The following is a 17,873-nucleotide window of genomic DNA, read 5'->3' as shown; positions in this document are numbered from 1 at the left end:
GTGCTCCAGTATAATATAAAAACCAAAACAAAGCTCTCTCTCTCTTCAATAAAAAAGAAGACTCTCAAGTCTCAAAAAAAGTAGACAAAAAAAAAAAGCACAGCATTACTTGATAGTCTTTCCCTCGGGATCCTTGGCTTCAGCTTTCATTAGTAGGGTTCCAACCGTGATGTTTTCTGGCACATTGACATTAAGCCCCTCCACCTCAAACTTTGGAGGCTCATCCACGTCTACCAGCTCAATGACAACAGATGTAGTGGAACTGTCATTATATTCCACTCCTGCGATCAGGGGCTCGGGATTACGGGCATCAATCTTAAGATTGTAGACGCTCTGGAGCTCATAATCCAGTGGCTGACGATTGAGAATATGAAAACAAAGACATAAAAAAAAGCATGATGAATGTACAGGTTTTGCACTCTGAAAAAGGATCCTTATCATAAGTAGAGTGTTGATACCTGAGCGATGTAGACTCTGCCCTCTCCAGTCTCTTCATCAACCTCAATGGCGAAGAGGTTCTGAGGGTCTCCAGCTGTGATGTGATACTCCACTCTAGAGCTTCCTGTTCCTGTATCATCCGCATCTGTGGCTTTAATGTTGAGCAAAGTTGTGCCCACTTCAGCCAGTTCGGGAACACTGTAAGTTCCATACTGCGACATGAGACCGAAAAATATCAACAAGCAGAAAGCAAATCAGAGCAGAGATTCAGCAACCTATTGATCGCAGTTTATGTAGGTAGTCAAATAAAAGCACATACATCGTTTTTCTCGAAGATAGGGATCTCATCATTGATGTCGATCACCTTGATGATTGCTTTACATTTCGTGAAGAAAACTACAAACAAGCAGAAACGTTAGGATGAACGTTTCTCTTCATATATTGATATTTTCATTTCATTGATTTTGGTTTGCTGTTTTACCTTGATCAGTCACTTCAAAGGTGAGCTCATACTGAGGCACTTGTTTTCTCTGGAAGTTTTGATTGGCCACTTTGATTTCACCAGTGTTTGGGTCGATGGAGAACATTTTGTCACTTGGCTTGGTGGGTGTCTGGCTCCGGAGAGTGTAGGTTAAAGCTGAGCTTAGTGTACCCTCTTTATCATTGTCATGAGCGGGCAGATGACCAATCGAATTACCTACACATGCATATTATTATTGTTAATAATGTCAATGAAGGAATGGAGCAAACTGTTAATAATAAAAGTGGATTCAAAAGTCTGAGACCACAAATCTGAGATTCAAGATGTTACTGAAAGCTGGATATGGTAACATTTTAAACACATTATGATAGTAAAACCATAACACTGATCTTATTTGTAATTAGATAAAGAGGACATAACAAATACTATTCAAACAGCCAGTTTTACTATGACAACTATTAGCTTGTGTCAAAGCAAGTCCTCTTTTGGAACAAAAAATACTGTTGGGATCTATATGGAGATAATCTAGGGCCATAAATACTTGTAAATTAAAAGAAAGTTTTGCAAACAAAAAATAAAGTATTGAGCTAAAAAAAATAATATAAATAAACAACAAATGCAAATCTCCAAAAATTACAAAGCGAAAATTAATTTGACAAACAAATATAATTTTGCTAACAAAAATAATGAACTGCCAAGGAAAGTTTTGAAAAAAATAAAATTGACATTTGCTTAAAAAAAAAAAAAAAAAAACAAGCAGTGCAAAAAAAACAACAACCAATATTTGCAAAACATTTTTCATAGCATTGCCTCTACAAAACCAAACATTACAAGGGAACTTGGTTGTTTACGGCAGGCCCAGACCTACTGGGCTGTAAGACCACTTTGGTGATACTGTGTCTCCAGGTGATGACGTTGCTTAAATGGATACAGGTATGTGTCTGCCGCAAATGCCCAAGTTCCCTTGACTCCGCCTCCTTTTCAAATCAGGGCCACAAAGTGAAACACACAGAAGTGTGAAGTGCAAAGTGAAAACAGCATCACAAACTCACGGTTGACTTAAAAGCAAATCAAAATAAGCATTGAAATTGACTGGACGTGTTTTTTAAAGGCAATGCTATAAAAATGTTTTGTATATATACAAACATTATTATGAAACTGAAAAAAATTCCTTCCACATACTTCACCATTGCAGTTTCTAGGTAAAATGAACACTACGGTGCAGTATGACACCAACAAATTGTGTTTCTTTTCACACTAATGATATTAGCAGGGAGATATTGTCAACAATATTTATAGAGTTTTTTTTTTCTTTTACTTTCATCAAATGGTGAAGTTTGTTCCTTTCCACTGTCGCCACTGGCTTGCTTGGTTTAGGACTAGTGGCGTTGCGCATCGATTGAGATGCTCTTTAGTGTTTGGCTTTCAGCAGTGACATTTACATTTACAGTAAACTGAACTAGCTGTACATCAACTGTTAAAACTAGACTGAATTAATTTCAATTTACTAGAAATTTATCTATGTTAAGCTGCTTTGACACAATCTACTTTGTGAAGTAGAACATACGCGCTATAGAAATTAAGATGAATTAAATTAATAAATGATCATTTTTTCAAGGTAAAACAAAAACGACACAACTGTAGACAGCACCCCTCTAGTGGAAAGGGCATCTGAAATGTGCAACTAAATCTTAATGTACCTGAAGAAACATATTTTACATTTTGCAAAAAAAGTAAGGAAGAGATGCGTATTTCCAATTAGCATGGGAAACATGGTATTGCATGGTAAAAGCATGGTAAACTGCATTGTTTAGTAAGTGTAGCCCTAAGAATTTAGATCTAAAAAAAAATTGTTCTATCATATGATACTACAGGGGTGTTGCGCCAACCTGATTTCACCAAGTAGGACATGATCCTGGATTAACATCTATGTTGATCCTGGAACAACATTCCAATGATTTATTCATTTATTATTTCTTTTTCTTTTTGGTTTAGTTCCTTTATTAATTTGGGGTCGCCACAGCGGAATGAACCGCCAACTTATCCAGCATATGTTTTACGCAGTGGATGCTCTTCCAGCTGCAACCCATCTCTGGGAAAACATTCCAATTAGCCAATCAGAATTAAGGCATATGTTTACCGTTCATGTTAAGTTTGGGCTTACAATTAAGTTTATGCACTTCTACATGATTGTTATTTAACTATTATCTCTTTGATTTTGGGAATAATGTATTGTTATGGTTTGGTTAAAGGGTAGGGAATAGGTAAGAATTACATTTTTAAACAAACATTTTCCGGCAAATTCATGACATGCAGGGGTGTTGAGTGCTTAATTTTGATTCTATAACATAGACTAGTTTTCACTAACACACATCTTAAGCTCTTTAAATTAAATTATCTAAACAATCTCTGTTTAATAAACAAAGCTTTACCATAATAATTAACAAAACATTGATTTATTAGAAACTAATGCACACCCATATCATGTCATGCCTGCATTACTACCTCAGATCTGTTTTTTACACCCCTCCCATACACATCTTTAAACTGATGCAAATAAAGTATGTGTGTAAATAGTCTGACATCATTACCTACGGGCTCCTTTTCCTGCACCTCAAACAAAGCTTCATCACATATAGGAGGGTTGTCATTCTCATCCTGCACCAGCACAGGAATCTCCATGGGTTTTTCCAGCTCCACACCCTGTTCATCTTCTGCTATGACTACCAGTATGTACTAAAACACAAACATATTCAGGTTTAAAATTCAACACTCAATGGTTATTGCAGTTTTTAGTCTGGTATGTATGATTTCTCTCTTCCAGTGCAGCTTTGCAAGCTTTTCCTTTACCATTTCTTTCTCTTCTCTGTCCAGTGGACCGGTAACATAAATGTCTCCATCCTGATTGATGGTGAAGGGGAAGGAAAGTATTTCTTTCTGTTCCAGTCTGTACAGTGCAGTGGGATTATTTGCTCTCATCTATAACAATAATAAAAAAATGTTAAAAAGAAACACAAAAATAGCGCTTGAAAATAGAATCTTCTTCTGCTAACCTTAATACATAGATATATAAACTAGATATCGCATACCGACCCTGAGCATGCGTCAATAGCGCTGCCACGTTTGTACAGTGCTCCCAGGACAAATGTCATTCAGCTGCACTAGTCAAGACTTTAGCGCTGTGTACGGGTGTAGTAACAAACAAAACCAAGCACAAAGGCAGAACATTTCATAGGTAAGATTTAGTTTTTTTGTATATTTCAAACTTTTGTGCTAAACAAATACGGATGATGATACAGTCTTTGTGCACTGATCATAAGGAAGGTAGCACACCTAACTCACACTAAATACCAGATATGCTAGTTTTGTTGAATTAAATCAGCAAACAATGTAAATGAAATATGACAACAAGAGGCTGCGGTGCTAGAAACTTGTATTAGTTTCGGCTAAGTGAATCTCGTTCATAACGGAGATTCATTCACAAACGAATCGCTCCCTCCGTTAAAATGAGAAGTAAAAGCAGGGGAGGGAGGGGTGTTTCAGGACTCCGGATTACATCAGATTTTATAGGGAGGGAGGATATTGCATTTCCATGCACACAAACATATGCTCTTTGTCAGCAATGCTCGTGCGATCACTTATCCATTAATGTAGAAAAGTGATGTAAAATTATAATTTATGTCATTAAAAAAATATTTGCATACTGACCACAGGGAAAACTCTAATATATATATATATATATAGGAATGCGTCAATAGAGCCGCCATTTTAGTACAGGGTAGGGCTCCTTTGAAATGAACGTGGGACCAAGGTTCAGTAGAGGACTGTGCCCATCCAGAACCAGAGATATACACACAAATACACACACACACACACACACACACACACACACACACACACACACACACACACATATATATATATATATATATATATATATATATATATATATATATATATATATATATATATATATATATATATATATGTGTGTGTGTGTGTGTGTGTGTGTGTGTGTGTGTATTTGTGTGTATATCTCTGGCTCTGGATGGGCACAGTCCTCTACTGCACCTTGGTCCCACGTTCATTTCAAAGGAGCCCTACCCTGTACTAAAATGGCGGCTCTATTGCCGCATTCCTTCCAATCGACAACAATAGCATAGGCGACATCCAATGTAAATATCTATGACCTTAATATAGAGAATATAGCATAGCATAGTATAACATTACATTTTGTAACTAGTGTAGCGTGGCAACATAATGTAACTTAACATAGCATTACATGGGATAACATTACGTAACATAGCGTAGCAGCCAAACTTAACATAACATAGCGTAGCATAACATAACAACGTAACATAACAGTGTAATGTCGCACATAACATAACATGACATAACATGACATAACATGACATAACATGACATAACATAACATAACATAACATAACATAACATAACATAACATAACATAACATAACATAACATAACGCTCCAAACTTACTGTGGCAAGATACATAGGGTATTCCTCATCTGTATTTTCTCTAATGGTGATTGGTCCAGGACTGACCCAGAGGTTTTGAAGGATGGCTATATTGACCCGTGTCGTACTGCTCAATGAGTTCACAGCGTTGCCTCCCAAATCCTCAGCCCGAACAATCAGTGCATAGTCAGGATCCTGGAGAACATTCACTGTTCTTCTTTCTGTTCATGCCAAAATAAAACACTGGACTGGTTATTATTTAATTATCATCTAACATGGTTGTTGAGCAGCTTTCATGAGTGGTTCAATTTTATTTTCCAAAAGCGGCGTGAAGCCAACTGTTTAAGCCTCTTTTAACCACGGTGTTCCTGTTCTGTTTGGAATCTATATCATTATTTTTATTCTGGCTGTAAAGAATTGCATTTTTAAGGTTTCCCATAAACTCGTGGAGAAATATAAAGAAACTAACTGAACAGACCTGCACATATCTGTCAGTAGTGTGATGATTATTGTTTTGAGCTGGTAATATGGATGCTGAATGTTGAAGTTATCTGGGTCAAATCCAGCTTCGTTTCTGAGGCTGCAGTAATCTGCACTGATGAACACAGTTAATCACTGCGCTCTTCTTTAAAGCACGTGTCACGTTTCACACACCAGAGTGATTCTAATCACAGAAGTGGTCATTCACAGACATTAATAGAGCCGTTTAATCTGTGAGTGTACGAGAGCGATCTAATCAGCATCCCATTTTAAATTAAATGTTCTGTCCTTCATTATTGTCTGATTTGCTTAACATCATCAAACTGAGAAGAGACATGGATACTGTTCCATTTGGTCCATTTTGGAAATTCCTAAACTGTATCAGAATTACATACTATACACTTATCGTATGGATCTTGTACTTAATAAATTTTACAAGACTATTTTGTCATCCAACATAAGAGTCCCTTCACTAGGAAAGAGGTAACAGTCGAGTGCATGAGGTTTTCAAAATTGCACAATTTTAATGGTTTCCATTTCATGGTTAATTAAGTGTTTCATCAAGTGCAATTTTTCTATTCAAAGTTTTCTTTGTGAACCCACTACTCTGACTATTTTCAATAAAAATGGAATAGAATATTGCAGTGTTTCAAAACCCACGTTCCTGGAGAACCACCAACACTTTATGTTTTGGATGTCTCCTTTGTCTGTCACACCCATTACTGGTCTTTTTAGTTTCTGCTAATGAGCTGACGATCTGAATCAGGTGTGTGTGGTTAAGGAGTCATGGAAAATAGGCAGAGCTGGTGGTTGTCCAGGAATGTGGTTGAGAAAGACTGGAATATTGTATATGGATGAAAATATACATATAGAGTTTACTGCGAGGATCAGCTGATTTGAACTCTATATGCAGTAAAACACCAGCAACTTTTACTCCTTTTCATGCAAAATGTCAGTTAATAAAGACTGTGGTGTCACTTCAAAACATTTTTATTTAGTGTTTCTAAATAAATTTGCAAGCCTAATGCCAAATTGAGCTACATAAAAGAGCTTCTATAGTAATCCCCACAATACAACATAATCATGATACTTTATTATTGTGATTTTAAATGAATCATTTGAATTAATTAAATTAATTGCGACATTGTTCAATATATTGCAGTTTACATTTTTCAATTATCATATTTTACTAATTTAAAAAGTCCCCAAAGGAAAACTTTGGCAACATATGTTGTAACTAAATACCAACATTTCTCCGTTTGTTTATCACACTTCAATATTATTGCAAAATGTGATTGACAACTGACTAATACTTTAATGTAAACCAGTCATAAAACAAGTCAACTTATCTGCAATGCCACTATTTTTATATTGCTAACTTACTGCTGTGATATTACTATGATATATTGACATGGGTGCCCATGTATTGATATAAAATTTCCATAGAATATATTGCGATACTATGATTTAGGAATATTTCCCTAAGCGAAAACTGTGCCAATATTTCACAAACAAATCCAGCATTTTGCAAACAAATACAATCTGCTTAACAAAGAATCACTCAATTCACAAACAAAGAAAACCACATTGTAAAAACAATTGTCACTTTGAGCAAAAACCCAGTGGTGTTAACAAACTAACTTATTGTATTTTACGAATTTAAATCATATTTCATAAACAAATACAGTAGATGTGAACATAACTGCAATTAGCCCTTGAACAAACACATCTAGTGCATACAGCTCCTGAATACATGTGGATTGTCTCACAAATGCAATCAGGCAAATTTTCTCACAAACGGATGGAGACAGATTTTCTCACAAATACATTGAAACAGATTTTCTCCTGAATGCATCCAGATGGCTTTTCTCACAAATGGATGGAGGCAGATTTTCTCATAAATGCAGTCAGACAGATTTTTTCACAAATACAATGGGACAGATTTTCTCAAAAATGCATCCAGACGGATTTTCTCACAAATGGATGGAGGCAGATTAATTTACAAATGCATTCATTCAGATTTTCTCACAAATGCATTCTGACAGATTTTCTCACAAATTCATTCATTTAGATTTTCTCACAAATGCATTCATTCAGATTTTCTCACAAATGCATTCTGACAGATTTTCTCACAAATTCATTCATTTAGATTTTCTCACAAATGCATTCAGACAGATTTTCTCACAAATGGATTTACATGGATTTTCTCACGAATGCAGTCAGATAAATTTTCTCACAAATGGATGTAGGCAGATTGTCTCACAAATGCATTGACATTTAGGCAAATGTTCTCACAACTGCACCTGGGCCATTTCCTACACTAAGATAGCAGATGATGTTAAGAGTAAATTTACTCTATGATGATGTTAAGGAATTACTCTCCTAGGGGAAAACCTGAAACCACTGATAACTACAGTGTCAAAGTCGAGTGATCCTTTGAAAGCAGATTGTGTTTGTTTTTAAATACTAGATTTGTTTGTGAAATATTAGCAGAGATTTTGCACCATAATTTCTCCCCACTCCTAGTATTTAAGTCTTTACACAAACTTTAACGCTGCACAGAGGTTTATTATAGGTTAATTTATATGACATTTATATGACAATAATGCTAGATCAAGGTAGCTCAGAGTAAGCCAGATTTAGTGCAGCATTTATTTAGGTGTGAAGACATCTTATAATTGTTAAATACATGATCATTGATTGTTTCTGTGTTTTCTGACCTGCACGTTCAACACATTTGTAAAAGGGGTTGTTCTCCAGTGCAATGTTGTTCTTTGGAATACAATAGTCCTCAAACTTTTTCTTCAGGACGTCAGGACTGCCTCGAACCTCCCCGCGGCTGTATGTTACGCTAGGTCTGGCCTTCAGAAACTCTGCTCCTGTAACACAACAGCAAGAAATGAGCAATAACAAACAAAAATTACAATCATAAAAAATAACTCTCAATTATCAGCAATGTTGTTTCTTGTTCATATATTTGTTGCCGTACCTTCTTCTGTTGTAAATATCTGTCCATTGTTTGGATTTATGCCAAAGAAAAATGTTTGCCCGACAATGGGGATTTGATTTACAATGCTGAACCTCAGCTGAGTGTTTTCTGTGTTGGGATCATCCGCATCTGAAGCAAACACCTGCACGAATGGAACTCCTGCATAAAAAATATATTTGTATACACAGGATATTAGCAAATAGATCACGTATCACGTTTCTGCATCCGCTGATAATGTGTGTGTTTCTCACCTGCAGGAGAATGCTCTCTAATACTGCCACTGTACTGACTCTCACTAAAGACAGGAGGATTGTTATTGACATCAATCACTTGCAGTACAACCTGGGCAGGCCCATCAAGAGTTTTACCATCTTCTGAAAGTGCTTCAATCTGGAAAAAGCACACGCACACGCACGCACACACACACACGCACACACGCACACGCACAAACACACACACACTACTATATATATTTTTTTCTATAATAATAATAATTTAAAACATTTTATATTATATGTATTTTTGCATAATAAGCACAATTTTAAGAACTACTGTACCTTGTTTACATCTGTTTACATTATTTCACAATCAGTATTATATGTTATTTACATTCATAGGTATTTAGAATTTCATTGTACAGGGAAATGTGTTTCCTTACTGTGCACATGATAATAAACAAATTGAATTGATTGAAACATATTAATGAATATTATAACATATAACTCGGGAGCATTTAAATATGAAAGTGAACGCTCTAAATTATTGTTGTGGTTTTGGCTAACCTCAATTTGCTATAATTTACAAAGAAAAAGTGTTTTCTATATTTTAAACTACAGTAATCAACGTTTGAAGTTGACCAAAAAAAGGGTTTTCAAAACTCCCCTAAGACAAGAATGGGTGCTGTTCTGTAGTTTTAAGACAACTTTGATAATGGGTTGGAACCACTTCAAATGTTGACTACTGTATACGAGTTACTTCCAGTTTGAGGATGTTTCACTCAAAATATTGAACCAAATCATTATAAATTATAAAGTTGAGCTAAATAAAATTCAATCTGTCAGTGTGACTGAATGAACAGTACATATTCTTTCATGTTCTATTTTCAAACATTAGCAGAATAATGTAACACTTGGTATTTTGATGATGTACCAAGAATATTGATAAAGTCTAGATTCAGCTGCGGATACTCATTTTTGTGACACTGTACAACAAATATAATTTTATTTTCATCACTGTGAGGGGTAGGTTTAGGGTTGGGGTTGGGCATAAAGAAAATACGATTTAATGAGTAATTTAATAAATAATGTGAATAACACTTGGTATAATTACTGTTTTACAGTACTGTGATGGTTGGATTAAGGGTTGGGGTATGGGTAGACATTTATAAAATACAATTAATGTTTAATTTTATAAACAATTCTTGTTATCTTCTGGCCGCAGCTGTAACCCTTCTAGCAACAACCAAGTATATCTACTAGGATCTATGTTTCATCTGCTGCCTTTACTGTTTGTTTTCATTTTCTTTTTCTATTCACAAAATATCTCAAATAAATAGACAAATAATTGTTAATTTAAAAAAGCAAAGCAGTGCTGGTGAGGATACAAAATCACTTGAAAATATTATCACTCAATGTTCCATTTAATGGTCATTTTTAATAAGGGAAATGTATGTAATAATTAGCACACCTGTAAAATCACTGCTGGAATAATTAGTCTTTGGGGGTTATTCAGGTTTTGCTGAAAGTATTTTGTAAATGTTGTATATTTCTAAATTTACTTTTGATGTTTTAAAAGTTCGTTGAACCCAGTTTTTAAAAATATTTACTATTGAGTACACAGAGCAAATCTGTCAATGGTCGATTATTCTTAAATAGTCCTCATGGATCACTGGAAAAAGGTGAACTTGATTAGAACTAATCAATAAGAATTAGAACTTGATTTAGTTGCTTCTTGGAGAAATTACTAGGATTAAAAAAAATTCAAGCTTGCTCTACAAACAAGTGTATTTATGATTATTCATTCAAAGTAGAATAATATAATAAGAAAGTATCAATTTACAACATCTAGCAGCATAACAGCCTGTTTTAATTTCTAAAAATCAATTTAATCGAATGAGACCAGAAGTCTCGAGCCAAAAAGATTCCAATGAAGGTGCCTCGTCTTATATGAAGAATAAGGTCAATACATACAGGTATACCTAAAACAATGTTATCTTGTGTTATTTTTTTAAATATGGAAGTTCTTGTATTTTTTTGTGTTGTGTTTTAAACTGCAATACTAAATTACAAGTAGATGGTGTTTTTTCTCAGGGCTCCATTCCAGAGGTTGCTCCAAGTACAGCCAGCCGTCCGAGGAGATCCTGATCTTATCTTCGGTCTCTCCGCTTACACGGTATGAAGAAACGTCTTCAACTGCAGATGTAAACTGAACAACAGGAATGTTTTTAATTGATATATCAAACCTTTGTTGACAACATACAGTAGAAATAATAAAATATAGAAAATGAACCATTGAAACACATGTACCTTGAAGAAGGCATAAGGCACAGGTGTAGCCTCTGGCACATCTAAAACCGTATCTATTAATGGCCCCTTTTTGTCCTCTAGATCAATCCCATGACCCTGAGAGAGAAAAAAACAAGGGAGACTTGTGAAGCCATGTGAATAATAGCACCCTTATTATCTTGTTAAATAGTAAAAGTGACCGTATTAAAGAGATGGCAATAAATATGTCACTGGAGATATTTACATACATTATTAAAGATACATGTATGGTTTTATAAGATGCTTAGAACCATTTTATACCTTTTTTAAAAAGGAAAATAATAGTTAAACACCTGATGAGATAATAGATGATGTGTAGATGGAAAATGGTGGACATTTTTTATTCTATTTAATTTATTTTATTGTACAGTTTTTATATGTATGCATATGTGCATATATAATGTGCATATATAATGTGCGTATTTGTGTAGTTTGTGTGTTTTATAATTAGTTGTTTTTGTTGTTGTTAAAAAGAATGAAAATAATTTAAATAGACATTATTAAAGATAAGCATATTGTGTAATCAGTAGGCTCAAGTGAAACTTGCGCTCGCAGAAATTCACAGATTTTTTTTTTGCTTATGTAAAAATTATGAATAAGTATAAATGTGTCTTAAATGTGTATAAATCTATCATCAGTTTTTTTATTAATTTCAGTAAAATTATTGAATAACGTTTTGATTATTCATGTACATTATAGTTTGTTCTAAATTTTCCTAACAGATTTATAAACCTTAATAAAAAGTTTTAAAATAAAGCTTGTCCAAAAAGTTTGATGTGTTTTTAATGTATTTAATGTGTTAGGTGCTTATTTACTTTACTCTCTAAACCATTCCGCATTCCACATTTTAACAAGATTCTGTGCATAAATAGCAAAAAAAAGTCTGCAGATTCTGCCTCGCCTTGGTCATCAGTATTGACACTAATGAACAACATAAGTCTTCCTTTTTTATGCAGGATTTTATATTCATTATAAAAATATAACAGCACAAAAATATTTAATACATTTTAATAATTTAATATATATGTTCATAATTTTTTTTTGTAAAGTGCATAGGGTCATTTAAGAACAGAGATATTCACCTTTATTCCTAAAAATCACAATGTTTAATACACGACAATGCATGTTTCACGCATAATTACAAGTATAAAACAAATAAAAATGTCATCACAAAAAAATCTGAAATGGCTTGAATGACATTTACTGTATGCAATCAAATTAAAGCTTCACTACTGTTGCATTTGGTGAAAAAGCCTTAAGCAATCCAAATACTGATTTTCAATACAGAAACAATAATGGTAACACTTTTTAAGTAATGGTCCGGTCCATTAGTTAATGTATTTACAAACATTAACTAAGGATCAATAATCTTGTAAAGCATTTATTAATCATCGTTCAACATTACTAATGCATCATTAAAATACAAATTTGTGCTTGTTAACATTAGTTAATGCAAAGTGAGTTAACATGAACTAACGTTATGTAATTCAAATAACATTAACTAACATTAACAAAAATGAATAAATGTCATATTAAATGTATTACTAATTGTTTGTTTGTGTAAGTAAATACATTAACTAATGGACCATTACCTCAATAAATTTCTAATTATGGTTGTTATCACAAATATGAATATGCAAAACAGGTTTTTGTGACGGTTAAAACCATCTGCTCAAGTTAAATGCTTGGAAGTTTCAGGAGGTAACAAAATATTATACTACAGTAGAGTCTACAACAAAAATATCTACAATAAAGAGAGCTGAGAAAACACCTTCATCAATTTAACAACACATGCAAATACAGAAACGCAGAATATACAGAAACAGCGTATATCGCAACAAAAATAAGCAAGACCCCAAAAAGTGATGAATTTATATATAAAGGTTTATATATAGAAACAATTTCATATTTATTTTAACAACCTGGTAGTACAGTTTCTTGTTATTTGTTAAAAAAAAAAAAGAAGGAAGCACCCAACACATTTCTGTTGTGGTCTGTGCCAGTTTTTTTTTTTTTTTTCATGTGTTTTCTTAACTTGCAGCACGTTTGAGCTCTCTGTCAACGTAATTAATAGTTTTATGATATTGCAACTGTGATGCATATACACTCAACAGCCACTTTATTAGGTACACCTTACTAGTACCAAATCAAACCCCCTTTTGCCTTCAGAATTGCCTTAATCCTGCGTGGCATAGATTCAACAAGGTATTCCTCAGAGATTTTGGTCCATTTTGACATGATAGCATCATTCAGTTGCTGCAGATTTGTCGGCTGCACATCCATGATGCAAATCTCCCATTCCACCACATCCCACAGGCCCTCTATTGGATTGAGCTCTGGTGACTGTGGAGGCCATTTGAGTACAGTGAACTCATTGTCATGTTCAAGAAACCAGTCTGAGATAATTCACGCTATATGAAATGGCGAAGATTGGTACACTGCAGTCATAAAAGGATGGACATGGTCAGCAACAATACTCAGGTAGGCTGTGGTGTTGACATGATTCTCAATTGGTACTAATGGGCCAAAGTGTGCAAAGAAAATATCCCCCAGCCTATTACACCATCACCACCAGCCTGTTGTTGAAGCCAAATTCTGACCCTACCATCCAAATGTCGCAGCAGAAATCGAGACTCATCAGACCAGGCAACGTTTTTCCAATCTTCCATTGTTCAATTTTGGTAAGCATGTGCAAATTGTAGCCTCAGTTTCAAGTTCTTAGCTGAGAGGAGTGGCACCCGGTCTGGTCTTCTGCTGCTGTAGCCCATCAGCTTCAAGGTTGGACATGTTGTGCTTTCAAAAATGCTCTTCTGCATACCTCAGTTTTAACAAGTAGTTATTTGAGTCACTTTTGCCTTTCTATCAGCTCAAACTAGTCTGGCCATTCTCTGACCTTTGAACCCACAGAACTGCCGCTCACTGGATATTTTCTCTTTTTCAGACCATTCTATGTAAACCCTAGACATGAGTGTGCGTGAAAATCCCAGTGGATAAGCAGTTTCTGAAATATTCAGACCAGCCTGTCTGGCACCATCAACCACGCCACGTTCAAAGTCACTTATATCACATTTCTTCCTCATTCTGATGTTGGTTTGAAATGCTGCAGATCGTCTTCACCATGTCTACGTGCCAAAATGCATTGAGTTGCTGCAATGTGATTGACTTTGAAATTTGCATAACCAGTGGTTGGACAGGTGTACCTAACAAAGTGGCCAGTGAGTGTATCTACACCAGTCATGAAGGTGCGGATTATTGAAAACTTAATAATAATAATAATAATAATAATTTAATAATGATTGGTAAAACAGTCATATATTTAAGGGTTACTTACTGTTTTTTTGCAAATTAAACAGTCATTTATTTAATACCAAGTCAATAATCAGTAAACATGTGCTGTGAACGAGGTTGCTGAACATTTGCCCTTCTCTGTGGATTATTTATGTAGTGAAAAAAAACAACTTTCCAAATGGCTTAATGAATCCAGATTAAGTCTTTGTGTCAGGTCTTTGACTGATTAATGGCGTGTGGGCAGAAAAACGGTCTTCAGCACAGTTACTCATTTATGGATGGAATAAAAGACGGTGAGGAGACTGCAAGGTCACCGAGTTAAAATCCTACTACTTACAATGCTGACGAGAAGGGTCAAGTGTAGCAAAAGTGCACCTCTCATCGTCCCAAGCAGTAAAACCTGATGGAGGACATATCAGACATAAGATTTAATTAAAATACCTTTCCTGCAAAAGCTATTATAATTTATAGCAGTGTTATTTATTTATCAACAGACTTTATTGTATGGCTGTTCCACAATTCCTGCTGTGCAAATTGACATATGATCTAAGCCAACATGGTGACAAAAGTCTAATTTGCCCCTTCAGGAAATAGCCCATCTGCTTCTTTAATGCTGAACTTCAGTCAATGATTATTAGCTGAAAGCACTATTCAACCAGTTGTCCTGAATCCTAATATTTTAATAAATTACACATTTATTTAGGATTTACAATGTCTTTTCTCTGTGAATGTACAAGAAAATCCTGCTTCTTTTATTTATTTCCCATCTCATGTTCATAAAAATAGAGAATTTGATGGTGAGATCATGACTCGCGTCATATGGCGCAGTGTGTGTGCACTGTCTGTGTGTGTGTGTGTGTTTTAACATGAATCGCAGCCCATAAAAAGGTTATTTAAAGGTCGCTTGGCATTCAAGCGTGGGCAACGCCTCCTGTGCCAGACAGTGCTGACTATGTGCGCATGTGTGTCACTGCTGTATCACACTTTATCAGATTTAACAATGTCTATACCAGGGGTGCCCAAACCTTTTCTTAAGAAGGGCCAAAATCCAAGCTTTATTTTAGAGCTGTGGGCTGAAGGTAAATACAACATACTGTCTTATATTAAAGTTGCCATGGATAATTTCGTAATTCAATTGAATAATAATTAAAAAGAAAAAGAAAAGATTACTTCAACCATATTTACTAATGCATTCCAATTTTTTGAAAATTTATATTATTTTAATCAACTTTGTCTTGATTTGCATGCTGTCTTCTGCTTTGTCCTCTATTCATTAAGTGACACTATGTGCATTTTTTAAAAATCATTACAAAATTTAATCGAAACATTTAATTTCATTTTTTTGTAGCTCAACAATTTAACAAACAGAAAAAAGATAATGATGATAATCTCTGTTAAAGGCATTCCACACCCCTTCCCAATCATTTTCCCTCTGGTAGGCCTAATCAAAAGACACAAAGGGTCAACTTTGGCCCGCAGGCCCTAGTTTGGGCATCTCTGGTCCATACTTACAATCACTTCGCAAAGCATTTCAACCCTTTCAACTGCCCCTCTAACCAACGGTTGACCATGTTTTTACTGTTTTAAATAATGACTGTTAAACGCATTTAAAGAATGACTGTTTTAAATATTAGTTTACAGTACACAACATTGTTGGTTTACAAAATTTTGGTTTAATTGTAAAAAAAAAAAAACAAGAAAACATGTTGAATGATAATTTGAACTATGTTATGGCATACTTAAAAAAGTTGATTAGGCATTCCAAAATGTTTTATTTTGAATATTTTTTTTAATAAATTAGTCTCAAACTTCATATTTTCAGATTTTTTATAGTTAATGTATTAAGCCCGGTACCTTTACCATAAATTGACATATGTACCATTTGGTAGATGTTTGGTATTTTAGAAATTATGGACTGTGTTAAAAAAATTGATTGAATGTGTTAGCAACATTAGGAGTTAAGAAATGCAATCTAAACATTTTTTTCTTGGTAGGGTAGTTAAAGGGTTAAACAAATAAATAACCATTTAAATTAGAAACATGTGGATTAACACGTGGAAAGAGAAATACATGTATGAAATGTGTTTAAAGGGATAGTTTACAAAAATGAAAACTCTGTCACCATTTAATCACCTTTATTGTTCTGTTAAACGCAAAAGAAGATAATTTGAAGAATGTTGGAAACCGGTAACCATTGACTTGCAAAGTATTTGTTTTTCCTGCTATGGATATCAATGGTTACAGGTTTCAAACAATATTCAAATGATCTTCTTTTGTGTTCAACAGATAAAAAATGTTTTTTAATAAGTTAATGGTGAGTAAATGATAACCAAAATAATTTTTGGGGGGTGAACGATCCCTTTAATTCGATTTCCTGGGCATGTATTTCTATCACTTTATTTCTTTTTTTGTGTATTTGACGCATTATCAATATCCATCCAGTCAAAAGAAAGACTTTTTCAGAGTCATTTCTAAGTCAAAATTAACTAAATTCTCACATTAAATGGTAACTTTTTGGTTTGAAGTGTTTTCGTGACAAATGAAATGAATTGGTATCTCAGTTAAGTAAACATTGGTCATTTATCAGACACTTTGGTAAATGAAAGTAAATTTCAGATCATCAATCAATACTGGAATTTCCGTAAAGGTGTGGCACCACTTAATCCCTCACTAAACAGATTTATCTAGATAAACACTAAACGGATTTATCAAGAAATATTTATCTGATCAAACACATAATGTGTGTAACCAGATAAACATCTTAAGATAAATCCGACTGCATTGTGTGAATCCGTCTAACAGCAGATTAAGCTGTGTTGGCTGAAATTGTGTATTGAAATCAGCTGTAGGTTTAGTGCTTTTGTGATACTGGATTTTTATTTCTCTTGTAGGCTATCTGTCGGATCTATTGTGAAAGAAAGGCACGCCTTGAGACAGATGTGATACAAGGTGACATTGAAGATAATGTGACCTCTGATAAGCTACTTTAGTTTGTCTCTCGATTGACACAATTGGTGGATATTAAAGTTTCTTTATATACGACATGAGGATTCAGGATGTTCTGGTGGACAAGCTGAAATCAAAACTCCCGTCTTATGTAATAAAACTAATCTCAACCAGAGAAAGCCCTAAGTAAAGCATGAATGAACTGTATGAGCTGAAAATGTTAAACCA

General features: G+C 34.4%; 1 protein-coding gene across 1 annotated transcript in view; it reads right to left on the bottom strand.

Moving 5' to 3' along the window:
- The window catches only part of cdh17 (cadherin 17, LI cadherin (liver-intestine)), a 33,505-nt gene that overhangs the window by 15,106 nt on the left and 526 nt on the right, over positions 1 to 17,873 (bottom strand). The window contains 13 exon segments of the mRNA NM_001423696.1: positions 110 to 354; positions 459 to 650; positions 758 to 834; positions 920 to 1,135; positions 3,511 to 3,655; positions 3,770 to 3,898; positions 5,421 to 5,620; positions 8,600 to 8,758; positions 8,869 to 9,027; positions 9,120 to 9,258; positions 11,155 to 11,292; positions 11,394 to 11,489; positions 15,037 to 15,099. Of these exon segments, the coding sequence (NP_001410625.1) occupies positions 110 to 354; positions 459 to 650; positions 758 to 834; positions 920 to 1,135; positions 3,511 to 3,655; positions 3,770 to 3,898; positions 5,421 to 5,620; positions 8,600 to 8,758; positions 8,869 to 9,027; positions 9,120 to 9,258; positions 11,155 to 11,292; positions 11,394 to 11,489; positions 15,037 to 15,081 (1,940 nt within the window). The 5' untranslated portion in view covers positions 15,082 to 15,099.

This window comes from Danio rerio, chromosome 16, assembly GCF_052040795.2.
Source record: "Danio rerio strain M-AB ecotype USA chromosome 16, GRCz13ab, whole genome shotgun sequence".
NCBI classification, from domain to species: Eukaryota; Metazoa; Chordata; class Actinopteri; order Cypriniformes; family Danionidae; genus Danio; species Danio rerio.
Note: the sequence above shows the minus strand (reverse complement) of the source record. Positions and strands in the feature narration are given on the sequence as shown.